At 49.8% G+C, this 16,319-nt stretch overlaps 3 protein-coding genes across 3 annotated transcripts; all 3 read right to left on the bottom strand.

The window, feature by feature from the left end:
- Nucleotides 1-646: 646 nt before the first annotated feature.
- L228DRAFT_237217 (hypothetical protein) lies at nucleotides 647-4,043 on the bottom strand (the record flags this gene model as incomplete). The annotated part of the gene is made up of 6 exons (XM_018330903.1): nucleotides 647-3,012; nucleotides 3,075-3,287; nucleotides 3,350-3,361; nucleotides 3,417-3,460; nucleotides 3,513-3,750; nucleotides 3,947-4,043. The coding sequence occupies 6 exons, from the start codon at nucleotides 4,041-4,043 to the stop codon at nucleotides 647-649; spliced, it is 2,970 nt and encodes a 989-aa protein (XP_018189828.1).
- Nucleotides 4,044-6,086: 2,043 nt separating this feature from the next.
- L228DRAFT_208710 (RNA-binding domain-containing protein) lies at nucleotides 6,087-7,275 on the bottom strand (the record flags this gene model as incomplete). Its single annotated transcript, XM_018329769.1, has 3 exons — nucleotides 6,087-6,906; nucleotides 6,960-7,103; nucleotides 7,172-7,275. 3 exons carry the CDS (start codon nucleotides 7,273-7,275, stop codon nucleotides 6,087-6,089), a joined length of 1,068 nt encoding a protein of 355 aa, XP_018189829.1.
- A 4,596-nt stretch (nucleotides 7,276-11,871) lies between these two features.
- L228DRAFT_266621 (hypothetical protein) lies at nucleotides 11,872-15,216 on the bottom strand (the record flags this gene model as incomplete). Its single annotated transcript, XM_018334888.1, has 3 exons — nucleotides 11,872-14,825; nucleotides 14,884-15,027; nucleotides 15,150-15,216. The coding sequence occupies 3 exons, from the start codon at nucleotides 15,214-15,216 to the stop codon at nucleotides 11,872-11,874; spliced, it is 3,165 nt and encodes a 1,054-aa protein (XP_018189830.1).
- Nucleotides 15,217-16,319: the final 1,103 nt, after the last annotated feature.

A 16,319-nucleotide genomic window follows, 5' to 3' on the forward strand; every position in this document is an offset into this window, starting at 1 on the left:
ATTGGGGAAATGTTGCAGCCCTCAATAGTATTTCTGATCCTATACTATCGTACAAGTGCTCGGTGCGCGCTCCGTCGTATTCTAGCAGGTAGATAACAGGATACCGCTAAGCTATACCTGTACTATAGCCAGAAGCGAACTCCATAGTTTACCCGAATTATGGCCATTGCCGAGTCATAACTTGGCTGCTCTCTATAACCAGGTTATAGAGACAATCGACCGAGAGACAATTAACTCATGCTGATAGATCTTAATGTTCTTAATTGGGCCTTAAATGAAGTGTATTGTACTATCCTCTATCCTCTATGGCGTAATACGAACGCTTCAGCCACCGGTTTTCCCGCTGTGAAGCGTAGTCCATGAATTAAACATACACGCCAATGTCCCACCCTTGTCTAACCCGGCTTGTAGCTCTATCAGGGATATTGTAAAATTAAGCCTGCCGTTGACACACTGGCCAAGACAGAAAGCTTATGATATAAAAGAGGAAAAAGAAAGAGATGAACGAAAGGGAAAGGGTGGGAAAAAAAAGGACAGAGTTCAAAAAAATGATAAAGAAGAAGAGAAAAAGGGAAGTAGAGGAGAGCGTCAACAAGGATAAGGCGGGAATAACAGAAGTAAGAGTAAAAGAGATAAGAGAATACAGTCACTGCGCATTCTCAGCTCGACAACTCAGCACTCTGTCCCTCTGCTGTTGCTGCGCACGTGCAGGGGAGTCTCTCTTTGGGGATTTCGGCGAACCATTGGCCTCTTTTCTGGCCTGTGCACCAGCAGTAGCATCGCAATGGCGTCTCGAGGTATCAATATTCTCCGAAACCGCCCTAGTGACACTGACGCTCTTCTTTCTGGCTGCGGCCGAGTCGTTGAGATTCGTAGATTCTTCGCCGACATCTGCGCCCTTGAAACCGTTCCCGCCAAGACTTGTAATCATTCTCTTCTTGTGACTCCTGGGACTTGGTGAACCCTTTGCACTCTTGGGACTCCTGAGAATTATCGGACTCTTGAGACCATTGCCACTTTCCAAATTTGTCAAACTCGGAGGCTTAGTCCCAGCACCAATCTCGTCCAGTGAGACGTTTCGACCATCTCCAGTACGATCGACCCCCCTGCCATTCTCACTGTGATTGTCATACCCAACATTCCCAGTATGCCCGGTGCCAGATCTCGCCAAACCAGCAGTTGATAGCAGAGGCTCCAACAGACCACGCGCACTTCTTTGACTTAGACTGACTCCGCCGCCGGCGCTACTGCCACCACCAAAGTCGTAATCATCATCATTATTATCACCACCCAGACGTCGATGAGTGCGCGCGTCAGACGATTGCCAATGTGTATTCGAATCTGGACGTGGACCTGAGCCGGGTGTATCGTGGACAGTGCCCATGATCCCTGAATCTTGAGAGCGCTTGCGCTTGGCAGCGGTATAAGTGGTCTTGAATGTTGGAACGCGCGGCATGGCAACAGTGTCTTGTCGTCGCTGCTGCTGGACTTTTTCAGCCACATTCCCCGAGTGGAGCCTGGCCCGACTCAATCCCATGCAAATGATACTCTCCGACGAAGTTGAAGTCTCCCTGTTCTCCGCAACGACTGGATCCTGAACAGATTCACTGGAAGCAGTCGCGGCAGTATTAGAAACGGTTACACCTTCGCTCTTTCTCGGCCTGCCTCTGGCCCGTTTCCCTTCTTTTTTACTCTTGATATCCGGTGAAGGTTTATTCGCTCGTACAAGAGCAATGGGCACGAGGTGCGGATCGCCAGACATATTGACCACCGGCGCCACACGAGTATTATCATCGGGATCGTTCGCTTTAGAATCAATTTTTGCAGTTGCACCAACAATATTGGTCGTCCCCTCATCATCGCGTGTAGAAAATTCAGAAAACTGCGAGCGCATCGTTACATCGGACCCATCTCTCGCAGGCTTCTTCGCCGCGACGTCTTGGTCTTGCTGGATATCTTGACGAACCACGCCAGCCAACGGAGTTGCTTCAATCATGGACACTTTCCGTGCCTGCATATGTGTTTCAGACGGACGGATTTGGCGAATCGATTGATCTGATTGCGCCTGGTGATATCTATGATATGATGCGAGTCGCGCTTCAGCCGCCGCAGAGGGCCGTGTAGGACGAGCGATAAAGTACGAAGCAGGCATTGTATTTCTGCGCTGCTGAGAGCTGGAACGACGAGGACGTTGATTTTCTAGGCCCTGCCTTTCTTGACAGTCTCGATTCGCCCCCTTTTCCGGATTTTGCAGAGATAATTCAGTTCGCGCGGACACACTTTCTGACCGGCCCATTTGGCCCTGTGGTGCTGGCTGACTGACCGGCCGTCCACCACGTCTCTGATTGCTCAACAGATCAATCAATTGACCATACTCCTCGTCACATGTATTTGCAATCACACTTGGTGATTTGCTTCGCATAATGACGTCTCCTGATTGATTGCGACTGCTCATAGGCGTAATAGATGACGATGGGTAATCCGGCATGGCAATGTCTTCCGGTTGGAGTTGTGTGCGTGTCCATGGATATGCCGCTCTAGAATCATCAGCAGCTGTAGCCTCAGCCTGAGCATACATATGTGCATGAATAGATTGGCTGAGTCCTCGCATGCGCTCATAAACTCCCTGACTATCAATATTTGCTTGTGAAGCCATATACCATGGTGGGCATTCGGCCAAGTTGGGGTGCCTTGCATGTCCAGTATATTGAGATTGTCGAGCATGAATTTCGCTGCCTGTATTTCCGCGGAAAGCTGCAACTGAATCTGAAGCCGGAGGCATCATAGGATAAACAAATTGCCAGTTTGGGTTGCTCTCTCCGTTTCTTTGCAAAGTTTCCCTACTGCTGTCCCGACCACGAGGAGAATGAGTATGAGGTTCAGCAACAGGAAGAGGAAGCGGAGCTAGTGGTTGGCGGAGCGAAAACTTAGGCTGTTGGCTGCTCTTTGCCATCGGAAGCTGCAGCCACATTTTTGGATTCGGCCACGCAATACTTGTTGACTCGAGGATGTCTATGCGTGATGCAAGTCAGTGGTAGGACCAGATAAAAAGTGAGAATCAGACTTCAACCTACCAAGAGGAACATGTTGAAACGAAAATTGAACGATGTTTATCGCCTGCTCAAAAGGCGGATTGCGCTGCGCGTGCATGGCACCATCACTAATCAACACTATGATCCGCCCGAGTGATTGCTCGGCAGACCAGACAAGGTTGGTCAAGTATTCCGAGCGATATTGCGGGAATATTAAAGGCTGACGTGCGCCCTTTTTGTCAACCTCAGCAGATGCTGTAAGAATATATTTGGTGAGCGAGGTGTGCGTTGGCTTTTGCTTGTCAACGGGAGCTTACCACACGTAGTATCTGAAAAAGCCGGTCAATGAGTGATTGATATCATCAAATTGCTGCAGAAACTTACTAATGATTTGTGGCCATGGACCCTGCTGAGGAAATGTGAGGTATCTAAAGAATTGTCAATTATTCTTGTCATCAATAATCCTTCCTCTCAACGTACGATGTGAAGTGCCCATCAATAAAAACGCGGGCGTGAAAGCGAACCTCCCTTCCTTTCTCTTTCAATGCCTCCGCTCGAGATGACGGATGAGGCGTCTCCCAGCAATGAATAGATATCTGAAAAGGCGTGCCAACAATCAGACTCGGAGTAAAAGTTGTAAGCACAGGAAGCTGATGTGGAATAATGTCGGCGAGGGGAAACGGAATATTTCTGACTCCGCTGAACGTAGGGACTACTTCTATTGGGACAGAATTAGCAGATGCAGTTCCTATTCGTAGCACAACAGGCAATATAGACGCAGTAAAATGACCGAGAGGTTGTGTAGGGTCGATAAAGAACGGAAAGGGGGAAGAATATCCTATACGCGTAATTAAATGTTGGTCGAAACCGTGCAGCACTTGATGAGATATAAAAGGCAGTTGAGGAGCGCATACCGGGATCTCTGATCGCATGACATGCAGTTCGAAACTCTTGTAAAGGGGCCTTGCTCCCTGCTGGGAAAAGCAGGACGTCCCAGCTTTTATACCTCATTGTGAAATGAGGGTGATGCGATGTAATGGCCCTATCCGAATAGTCGTTTGAGCATGGTCGTACGCCAAAGATTTCCTTGTCCTGATGACGTTTGAGAGTCCGCAGATTAGGTCTTCTGCCTCTGCTGCCTAGCCACAGTCGTCGTTTGATAAATATACACAACCAATAAACACAGTAACACGAAATATAATAGATTTAAATGCAACGAAGGTTTATCCACAAGCAAAAGCCAGTAAATGCGAATCAAGCCAAAGTGGTGAGCAATTAAGCCAGTTGAATTCGACGTTTGTTTTCTTCGCCGATGTATAATGTCAATGAGTTGTTTAGATACCCAGATGTTGGCTCACACTTGCTAGTAGATTTGTAATGCATCTGCTCCGGAAGGAGAAGGAAACATGCTGTGACCGTCCATCATTCTTTCCAAACACAAAGAAAAGATTAGGAGCGGGTCCAAAAACGCGGTTTTCCTAATTCGTTAACAGATAATGCAGAAATGTCCAAAGCTCCTGACGACAGATACTCTTGAAATAAGCAAGTGCTCCTGAGCGATGTGTTTGAGATGAAAGAGGCGCACGCTATAGATAATTGCACCAGCTTCTCTGACAAGATCAGAAACTAACAATTAGAGAACAAGTGAAACGTCTTCAAGCGCTGACTACCAACCGCATCTCTCGCAAAACGTAATTCATTTCAGATACACGACAAGCAGCCCCTCGGTACAAGAGCGTGAGGATGAATTCCGAAAAAGGAACCCTGCAATAGCGAAACATGACTTCGGCGCAACCCTACAGGTGTTGTGGAAAGAGACACGAGCGAAAGGCGAAACAAAATGGCCGAGCATAACCAGATATATAAAAACGCGCAATCGATGGCCGCGAAAATGAAAAAGCATAAGGAGAACCACATGATGAATTACATCACTTGCCAGCGCCATAGCAGCGAGTGCTCCTTTTTTGCCCTGCACATCACGTCGCACGAGTACAATCATAAAGGACTGTTAACCACGGCTTCCTAATAACGCCATGAACCACGCCAAGCCAATAACAAAAGGAGCAAACCATGGACGAGAAGATCAATGATGAAACTGGCAGCTAGAAGTACATGGCACAACAGCTGGTTCAAAAGTCATTGGCGCCGTGTTGCAAAATAGGTCAACCGGTACAATCATATCCCGTCAGCTCTTAAGGACAGGAGACCCAAGCAAAGAAAGAGAGGAACATGGATATTTGCAGGCTTTCAGTACGTAAATTCGGCAAAAACGGACACCGTGAGAAACGAAAGGCAAACACCTTGGCATGTCAAAGAGAACAGACGGAAACCAATTGGTGATAAATCTGGAAAGTTAACTGAAACGTCAAGTCGTCTCTAATAAAGACGCTCTATTATACGATCCCTTCTAAAGTTTTAAGGAAAAAAGTGTGAAGCCCGCATTTGCAAAATTGCAAGTGAGATATATGAGTGACCAAGAAGCAAGAAAATCAGCCTTGAGACAAACTCCCCGGGGACTCGATACAAATCCTTCATTTTCCAGTCTTCGAAAGCACAGTGACGAAAAGGGGAGGAGCAATAAGGGAGGCAACGGACGGGCAAATATTAAGCACCGGGTTTGACAAGGGTTGGGAAACGTAAACGGCAACGGTAATCAGAGCGTCTTCAATCAGAGAGAAAGAGAGAGCAGGAAACTTTTCAAAGTAATTGGCAATAAGGAAAAGAGAAGAGAATAACTCCCGCCCATCAATTTAGACTTTGACCGAACAATTGTAGGACTTGTAAATTTGCACCGATTTGACAGACTTTTTAGCAGAAAGAAACGCAAAGTTGTGAGAGTGACGTGAGAAGAACCCATCAAGTAAGTTGGCAAGGTAGGTCTGAGGTACTTGAGATGTGAAAGAAGAAATTTGTGGGAAAACACCAAAGTAATAAGATGAGGAAAACACACGTTGCTGCCGTGGCCAACTTAAGAGGTGGGTAGGGGAAGAAAGTGTTCAAGGAAAACAGCCTTCAATGCTTGACTGAACGTACAAACTCCTGCCTGCGAGACTTTCAAAAGGGTGAAAAATGCTTACTATTGTCAACACCCGTTAGTGACTCACGCCAGAGGGGGGTACGATTCCCACTCACCTTGAGGGGAGCGAAGTTGCCGTAGGGGTGCGAAGGAGGCATGCCCATTGAGGGATAGACCGGCGGCGGGGGAGCCGGGCGGTAGGGAGTGCCAGCAGGGCCAGAGTTGTTCTGGCTACGACCCCAGCTCAACCGGACGCGGGAGTTGCCAATGGGATAGCCCTGCATCTGGTTGATAGCCATCTCAGCCGCGTGACGCTGGACAAACTGAACAAAACCGCAGCCCTTGCCAGGGGGAATCTTGACGTAGGTGATCTCGCCAAAGCCCTGGAAGAAAGAGCGAAGCTCATCCTCGGTAACATAGCCAGAGAGACCGCCGACAAAGACGGTAGTGTTGTTGGGGTCGGTGAACTGGTTCATGGGCTGGGGAGCGCCGTAGTAGCCCATGGGGGGGGCACCCATGGAGTACATGCCAAGAGGGCCGCCAGCACCGGGCATGCCACCCATTGCGGCGTGAGCCGCAGCACCACCCTTGTTCTTGGGGGTGGCGGTAGAGATGCGCATGGGGCGGTTACCGCAGTAGACGCCCTGCATCTCGGTCAAAGCACGCTGCTGATCGCCCTCATCGGAGAAACGAACGAAACCGTAGCCGCGGGACATGCCAGAGATAGGGTCGGTCATGATCTTGGCAGACTTGCACGAAGGGAAACGGCTCTGGAAGAGGGAGACCAGAACATACTCGTTGACCTCAGGGCCGAGGTCACCAACGAAGATGGAGAACTCGGGACCACGGTCATCACGGCTTAGCTAGATGTTAGCAAGACATTCTAATTCAATTTGGTTGAGACATCCTACCTGCGATCAGCGAGACCACCACCAGAAGCCCAGTTAAGCTTGAAGGGGCGGTTGGTGTTGGGGATAATAGAGCCATTCAGGCCGAGGGCCTTGGCAGCGGCAGCAGGGCTGGAGAAGTCGACAAAGCAGTAGCCAGCATTACTTCTGTCAAAATCACATAAGCATTTGCCCTTTATTAAACCCAACTGACAGAAAATCTAAGGTAAACGTACCCGGAGAACTTGTCACGGATCATCTTGACGTTGACCTGCTCGCCCATACCGAACCAGACGCTACGGATAAAGTTCTCATCGATCCAAGGCTCAAGCTCACCCATCCTGTTCAAGAGGAAAGAGGAAACAAGTTAGCCACAGAAAACGCCAACGCATAAAACCTTCGGAAAATGCGCATCCAGATGCTTGGTATTAAACTGGACATCCAAATCATGCGGGCGCAAACAGCGTGGGAGAGAGCAGACAACGTACCAGAGGGTGGTCTTGCCCTCAGGCTGCTGAGAGCCGGCGGGGGCAGCGCCCTCACCAGCAGCACCGACCTGGAAGGCGGCGCCATCATCGGCCTGCTGGCCCATGGGGGTGTGCTGCTGGGGGGTGGCGCCGGCAGCAGCGGCAGCGGCAGCGGCGTTCTCGTCCGCGCCGGGCTGACCCTGGAAAGCCTCAAAGTTGGGGAACGACATTGTAAATCAAAGTACTGTAAAATACGAGATGATGCGAAGTCGTTATAAATATACGGAAAAGGCAATTGCAGTACGCAAGAACCGGCGTATAAATGACGAGAAGGTCGTTTGGAAAAAAATTGAGCAAACCTAGTACACCCCAGAGAAATGAAACTCGGTTAGCGGACTTGGACCATTCACACGAACGATACGCAGGACGTATGAAGATGATCGAGGGGACGAAAAGCTGGAATTAATGGAGAGCCAATTGCGATTTTTCGTTCCAAGGGAGAACCTTACGAATCCGAATCGCACAAGGAGAAGTACGAGCTATTCGTAGAAGAGAGGTCCGTCAAGCGTAATCGTAAAATGTGACGCCAAAAGGATGAATGTGACGGAGGCCACCGAGTCGTGAAGCACTTGAGAATACCCCAGATAACACCACGTAAGAGAGAAATTACAAAATGTTTTCCGTGAATATCGTGAAGGAGAGACGCTCCGCACGTTAGATGGAGGTTTATCGAAAGGACTGAAGCGGAAGGAACGAGATCACGGGAAGATCTGCATCCCACGAGATGGTCAGCGACGTGAACGTCGATCATCTATACTTGTGGAACAAGCGACACGTGGATTTCGGACCCCCCTGCCAGGAGAGTGGGCTTTGCCCTGCCATGTCATGGAGATCGGCTTGGAAGGCCAGGAGAAAGCAAAGGGAGCTTGAGAAGCTCTTGACCGAGTGCAATTCCATCCTTTTACCACCCCAGCATCTTCCATGACCCGGAGACAAGAAGCTCCATCGGGGGGTGTATGCGAGACCTTTGCCGATTTTTATCGTCGACGCCGCTTGTAGTCCATCCATCCATCGGTATTAGACACGGAACGCGTTCATCTCAGGTGCGTCGCTTCGCCGGTGCAGAATGAATGCTCGTCATGAGAGGTAGCCGAAAATGTTGCAAATTCGTATTCGTCGATGGCGCAATGATAAAGCTCTCCAGCCAGATGTCGACAAGGGAAATAGGGAAAAGGCAAATGCCAATTGATGAGGGGGAAGATGCATCATATAGAACATGAAAAATTAAAGAGATTTAAGAACGTACCAGATCAAAGGTATACGAGTGACAGTACTTTTTCAATGCGGAACGCACAGAGAAAAGGACTGCAACTGGCAGAGATGATGGAAATGAGACGCAGGAAATCAAGAAGAACACCCGCACGAGAGAGGAAAAGGAAAGGAAAAAGGGACACGAAGGAACACAACAGTATCCACAGAAAGGATGAATTTGACGAAAGATGACCGAACGTGTGGGAAAAGAAGAGAAGGAAGAGGAGGGGAGGGAAGGACTGGTGGAGTAAGAATGCTAAAAGTAGGAAAGTCAGCGAGACCAGGTTGGCGGACGAGGGGATCGATTGGGTTGTGGGTTGATGTGGGTTGTGTGGGTGGACAAAAAAGAACGTAGTGTGGGTGGGTGGTCAATGGTGTGCAGTGGAGAGTGGTGGCCCAACCTAGGTGTAGCTTTACAGTACTAAAGTAAAACGAGAGGACAGACCATCCGAGCCCTGAAAACCTAGGTAAGAACAGGTCCTGATAGAGAAGAATACAGCGTGCGTATAAAAAGGACAACTTTGCAAGTTATAAAAATCATCTATTCCATTAGGACACCGTAACCCATTTACTCACAAAGGGTCAAATTCTTCTGACCAGAAAGCGTCTTGGACCTACAAGTGCGACGTCTTTTCGCTTCCATATCCAATTTAGGATGTCGAAGCGAGGCCTCTGACGCCTGGCGAGGCAAATCTGACGAAGACTTGACCAGGGCTAGGTAGCTTGAATGGGAACAAAAGGAGGCCACCGAGCACTTAGAGATCCCGACAGGCCAGATAGGACATGACGATCCCAAAAGGCCCCCGGGGTTAAAGTATTAGTTCAACACCGGCAGCCAGGGCGTGCCATTAACAGCCGGAACAAGGCAAGCCAGCCACCTTAGCGCTTCATCGGGCGAGCACAAAGACCAGGTTCCCTCAAAGCTGAATGATGATCCGATGGAGAATGTAAGAGACCCCATTGGCAGAATTTATATTGGCAACTGTGGACAGTTTGTCGATAGCTCAAAACCCAAATGGAAAGATAAAAGGCCACAAGAGATGAAAGAGATGAACAAACACAGCTAAACAGACTGGCCAAGAAGAGACGGGTGCTTGTCCCTTGGGGGCCGTGAAATCTGGCCGGAGAAGTGCCCGTTGACAGATGAACAAAGTAGCGTTACCTGGAATACCGATCAAATGCAATTCTTGCACTCAAATTTTTCTGTGTGTACTTCAATCACAAGTATCGATACCTGATTGCTCGTGAACGCAAGTAGGGCACCAAAACGAGTTGCCCAGTAAGGCTCTGATGCGCCGCAGCGATCATCCATACTTGGTACTCTAGTTGTGTCCCATGCTAGGGCCAAAGCGTTCTTCAGTGTCCATAGTGAGGAAAGTCAGAACGAGAGGCTGACAGCCATCAGAAATCCTAGCAAGGCACGCTGCTGCAAGGAACAAGGACGATGAAACTTGCCATGTTGATTGCCGGCTGCCGAGAGCCGAGAATTCTCAAATGAATTACTTTGTAATACGAGTACAGAAGTATCAATCCTCTCTTTGAAATGGAGGAAATGGTCAAGCTACTTGTCCGAAATTGACTGGGGGAGCTGTGTGACGTGTTGTACATCTGTAGAAGGGTACCTGTACAGTCGCTCATTTGCAAAACATCGTGTACCTCAGTGTAGCGGTACTTGTGATCAGGTGGATTTTTCAGCGTGTCTGTAAACAATTTCAATAAGTGACCCGAATCAGTGTCCCTTGCATGCTGGGACATGGTTGAGCTTTCCGAAATTCTCAGCTCTGTACTTGTGCTTGCCAACTAAACGATAAATGCAGGCATAATCTGAAACACAAGGTTGTCAAAACTTCAAGGGCGCTCTGTCAGAAATCGGTCCACTCCTCGACAAAGGACTATGGAAGAGCATCTGCTTGGAGATAGGTAGCTCCTTCTCTCTGACCTAAGGTAACGGGTACTTATCCTTAGCACACAAATTCCATTCTGGAAGAGGTACTTGCGTGACCGGAGTAGCTTTCTTTCCTAAAGTTTCGTCCCTTTCCGCAGTGGAGCTGCCCATCACGTGGCACTCCACCTCAAGGAGTACCAAGTACTATACAATTGCGTGCGCTACGTCGCACCTTCCGAACTCGATCTCAAGTAGTGGCTACCTGAGCGTGAACACGACAAGTTTGGATCCTGGCACACATTCTTTGATTGGTCAGAGGTTCTGGCCTGTAAACGACTTTGGTCGGTGCTTCTTGAAATCCGGAGACGAGCTGTTAGGTTTTGCAAAGGAAGTGGGACTGAAGGAAAAAATTGACTCAACAAGTGGGTACAGTGAAATACGTAAAGGTAGTGAGCTAACTTGACAGTTGACTGGGTCGGCGACTGGCTCGACTGTTTGATTTAGTTGCAGGTTTCGATTTCTTTCCAGAAGAAACAAGCGCTTTTGATGAGAGTAATGGAGCTGTCACGCTAGTTCGCGATTGATTCGGAGCATCTTGGTTGGCGCGAGAATTGGAGCAAGGTCCGCCGAGCGCTGCAGCGGCATCAACCATTTCAAGAGTTGCGAAGACGTCAAAGCATAGAAACTGGCCACGCATTACCCAAAAAGTTCAGGCGAAAGAGAAGAATATTGCAATAAGCGCAAAGGCTTGACTAGAAGGTGACATCTGAGCCTTATTTTCTATCATCAAGAGGGAAGGCAGGATAGGTACAGAAGTGAGCTATAAGTAGTACACCATCTCAAATAAATACAGGAGAAAGGAAGCAGGAGTATTACAAAGATGTATCGTATAAGATAATCAAGAATATCTTTAGGAAAAAAAAATAGCAGGGGGTATGTGTCCAGGGTTCGATGAACAGAGTGCAATAAGGTCTGAAAATCATGAGAATGAGCGCGAAGAGCTCGTGATAATAGTAAAATACGTCGTAAAGTATGTCTTTCAAATACAATATAACACGTGAAAGGGAGTCTGCTGGCTTGAGAGGGGCTTCACAGTACCTTTCCGCAGAAAAAGACACGAGCCCCTCTAATAAGCGCCATCTGTACAAGCGTTCATAATAAGCGGTATCATAGTCGTAAGCATCAGTAAAGAAACCTGAAAAATTTCGCGGTCGAGTAGTGAAGAAGTAAATATAGAGATTGAGGTTTGTTGAGAGAAATTTTGTCCCTGTAATCATGGGGTTTGACCTTCGGCACTGGAACGCGATTTGCCATCTGCAACCTCAGCAGCAGATGGTGGTTTTGTGTCAACAGGTTCATGGGTGACTGAGCTCAAGCTGGCAGCTGTGGAGCCATTGACCGTGGCTTGATTCTCATCCTTCTTGATCTCATCTGCTTTGGGCGAGTCCAGTTGGAGACCATGGATTTTGAGCCCTTCTTCGGCTGACGCCGCCGCCGCCGTATGTTCTTGTTCGCTAGCCTTCTCCTCAGCGGGCATCAGAGCTGGAGGGCGCTGTCGCATGGCCTGTGCTTTGGCGAGGCTGATTGTCTTTTGTTGATAAGTTGATGTTATGTCAACAGAGTCATCACGCTCAATGGTGGCTTTCATCAAGGCTGCCATCCACAGCCGGCCCTGTTTCACATTGTCCACGGCAAAATAGTGAACGGTTGGCTTTGTAAAGGTGACGGCTCGCGTGAGGCCGGTACGAGGAGGAACGAGCTTGAAGATAAACAGGCCTTCGTTGGCCGATTTAACCGTTTGCAGGTCAGGGTCATTTGCGACCTCCTCAGAAGCATTCGTCGGGAGTTGCGCCTTTTGCGGAGACATGGATGTGACACTAGCGCCGGTGAGGGTTGCGTGCAGCCCATGAAGTCGGTCATTGTCGGCGGGGAGCACCCGATGAAATGAGATATCAATCAACCCCTTCTCTTCCTGGTCATCTTCCGAGTAGTAATACGACAAGCGTCGGCCACGAAGTACAAACAGACGCGGTTTCCAGGTAGCCATGAGGTTAGAAGACTTCTTCTTCATCCACCCACTGTAATCGCAACCGACCATCTGTTCACGGGGCGTCTTCTTCTCTAATCCGCGCATGTACGCGCTAGTCTCCTTCTTGGATTTGCGTCGTCGAGCACCTGCAGAGGATGTAGGGGTCCCGCCTCCGGAGCCGGTGCTGTTGTTCCGGGTTGCATCTGCACTTTCCATCTCCAAGCTCTTCGAGCCGCCAGAAGGAGTACCAGAGTCCCTACGAGAGGGAGATCGCAGAGGGGATTCGTTGAGCGAATTGGCCGAACCGGGGGGCGAACTGAAAAAGGACTTCTCTCCACCAGTGACTGCATCAGATATTGCCCGAAATCCAAATGCGCGCAGCTTGCTTGACGCCGAAGTTTTCAGTTGAGGTAAAGGCGAACCCCTGCCACTAGATGATACATCACTTTCGGTCTTCGAAGTTGAGGTGACGACAGTTGAATTCATGTTGGGGTCGTAGTCAAGCTTGGTCACAGTTGGTGGGAGGAACGCCTTGGATGTAGACTGCGTATTGCCAGCTTCGCCAGCGCTCGCGGCACGTCTCTCTTTGGGCATACCGTAGTACATCTTGGATGCAGGAGATACTACTGGGCCAAGCGTGTCTCGACCAGAATCGGTGCTTCCAAAGCGAGTGTAACGGGCGACTCCAGCGCTACTCCGTCGTCGATGTTCATCTGTGTAACTAGATTTTCGAGAATGTCCATTGACGTCTCGTTTCTTGAGAACATTTCGAGCCCTACGGTCCTCCGCCTCGCCACCAGAGAAATATCCACGATCAAGGTCTGGGACATTTGCAGAATAAACAGAATCGCGTCCAAGAGATGCTGACAGCGTGTTGCGGTCGGTGCTGGTGGTGTGTCCGTGAGTTGCCGCGGTGGCCGTAGCCGGCCGTCCACTATTGACTACGGCTGAAAGAGACATTTCGCCCATGGTCCAATTCCTGTCAAAAGACGGTGCTTTTCGATGGAGCGGGACGATCGGCTGGCTGGCCGCATGTCCGAGGCCAGGGTTAGCGGGGACAGGTGCCGGCAGCGGAGGATGTACGCTGCTGTTCGGATAGTCGAGAGAAGATTGCCGGCGAGAGTTGTTGAATTCACGAATGGAAGCGGCCGAGGGCCGGCGAGAGCCTTGTTGCGAGAGGCCGGCAGGAACGAATTTAGTAGGCGAGATAGCCGCCGATGGTGTTGTTGACTGTAACGGAAGGGGCGCGTCCTTGGATCCTGCCGAACGGCTGTATCTGACCTCTGCGCTTTCCATCAAGCTCGGGATTCGCGGAAGCACCGGTGCGCCGCTGCCATGTTTGTCCTTTCCTATGCTGCTTGATCGACCATCGCGGCTTGGTCCTCTTGAATCACGCCTGGCAGGCTTCGAACCTTTGGCCTCCAGCTGCAACTGTTTAATCTTGTTCCACGTCCGCAGTCTCCGGCCGACTGGACCCAAGTCAAATTCCTTGATGAATATCGCAGCCTGGTCCATGGAGAGGAGGACTTCTCCCGAAATCTCTTGTTCCTGGAAGACTTGACAATGGGCAGGCTCGACGCCCATTTCCTCGAGGTAGGTTGCAACCTGAGCTGGTGTCCAGAGGGATACCTCTTCTTCAGTATGCAGGTTTTCTTCTTCCTCGTCGGTTTCATGACCGGCGATGTAAGAAAGGCGATGATCGATGCGAGCGCCATAGTCGTTCTCCGAGTCGGCTGCTCTCCTCCGTAGAGCTGCGTTCACGCCTTGCCGAGGCGTACTGAGATCGGTAATATGCTCATCAATGACGCTGAGGGTCTCATTCATGACTGGGCTCTCTTGTCCATGGAGGTGCTGATTCTGCATGGTCGCGCCGATGCTTCTCTGCGCCGCCGAGCCGATCGGAGTGGGCGATGAATGTATGACGGGGTTTGCCAAGGCCACAGGTGGTTGTGTGGATTGCGAAGGATTAAGTGGTGCCGGGGCGGCAGCAGCGCTCGAGCTGAAGTGATCAGTCGATCCGGCATTGTATGAGGATTGCGGCGTGAGGCTCGGCGTGGCAGATGTTGTGGAACCCTCTTGGTCAATGGATGGAGTGCCTAGAGAGGTTGTCGCGTCCTTGATCTGAGTCGATGTCGAAGGGGTTGGTGTCAAACCAGTGCGAAATGCGGACAGGCCTTTGGGGGCTGTGGTTGTGTAGACTGAGCAACGATGATGAGCGAGGAGATACATTTGCGACAGACGCCGGGATATCCTTACCCTCTGGAAAAAGGCCAGTCATGCCAGTCAGCATGTGCCTGCCTAAATACCAGCCATCACCGAAATCATCATCTCGTTCAATCAGCTCCAGGCGGTCGCCTTTAGAGAGGGTCAGCTCATCAGAGCTGCGTGCTTCAAAATCATCTAATTGGTGAGGAGTGTACTTGTTAGCAGTAGCGCTTTTTCAAGCCGTTTCTCAGCCCAGTTCTAGAGCCAAGTAGAATACTTTTCTCCAGTCACAGCCATATAATTGGGCTCGCACTTACGGATAACAAGAAGAATTTCGCCAGGATACGCCTTCTTTGGCGATTCTGTCCCATACCGGAGCGCCATTGCAGTGTCGTCACCGAAATTACCGACTTGACAGCCAAGGAAACATGCGGTATGATTCAAATTGCATCGACCACTATCTGCCACGATGAATGCGAGGCATCACCCCGCAGCGCTTTGTGGCACTATTCTTCTCCACAGCGCGCCACCAGCTGTTCAGGCTCGTTGCGGCTGTTCACGAATAAGCCCGCCAAGCGCTTGCGCAAAGTTGTTCTGTGTGAGTTGAAGGTTTTGGTGCAAGCTTATGGAAGCCTCCCTCAACAAGTTGACGCTGAAGTGGGCGATGAGCGATATGAGGATGATAGTGTCTCGGACCAAAACGGCGGGACCGGGGGGGTTTGAAGCGACGCAGCCGCCACACGTGGAGTTGAATGAATGAACGGAACAATCGAGGCTCCGGGGGTGTAGCCGAGGGCCAAAGCGTCTAGAAGGAAATAACCAGATGAATGGGAGATTGGCCGGGCAAGAGGTGCAAAATGAAGAGAAGATGAGGAGTATTGTTCAAAAAGGATCTTGTGGGCCAAGAAGAAATAAAGGTGAGTCCGTGTCAAAGAGAAAAGGCGGAGAGTGAGCGAGTGGGAGTTGGAGGGTGTGTTACTGGTGTGTGTGAGTGGGTGTGGTCAGTACATCAATCCAAGTCGGAAAAGGAGGCCGATTTCAGCGACGGAGCGGTAAGGTTAATTCTTTCAGAGTCGGTTGCACTCTCTGGGCTCTGAGGTTTTGTCGCTCTTCACCGTCGGTTGGATGAAGCTTTCTTCAATGATTTTGCCCAGTCGAAAACAAGTAAAATTGCCGCCACCCGCTGCGTCTGGGGTGGCCTCCTGGAACCTCCCAATCTGGTGGCTCCAGCAGTGGTAAATACCTACCTAGTACGGAGTACCGCCGTTGAACTTTGGGGGCTGTAACTCGCCCCAATAAAATGATGGCGTATTCCGACCAAGATTGATTCAGGAGCAGACAGGTTCAAAGTTTGATGATACAGACAAGAGAGACGCACAAGGCTAATTGGTCAGGTATGATGATGTAGTGGAATAACTTCAGTTGACTTGTCTAATCTTTTGACACTTGTCTGGGGCTCGACAGCACTAATATCATGAGAGACTAAA

The sequence above is a fragment of the Xylona heveae genome (assembly GCF_001619985.1).
Source record: "Xylona heveae TC161 unplaced genomic scaffold L228scaffold_3, whole genome shotgun sequence".
NCBI classification, from domain to species: Eukaryota; Fungi; Ascomycota; class Xylonomycetes; order Xylonales; family Xylonaceae; genus Xylona; species Xylona heveae.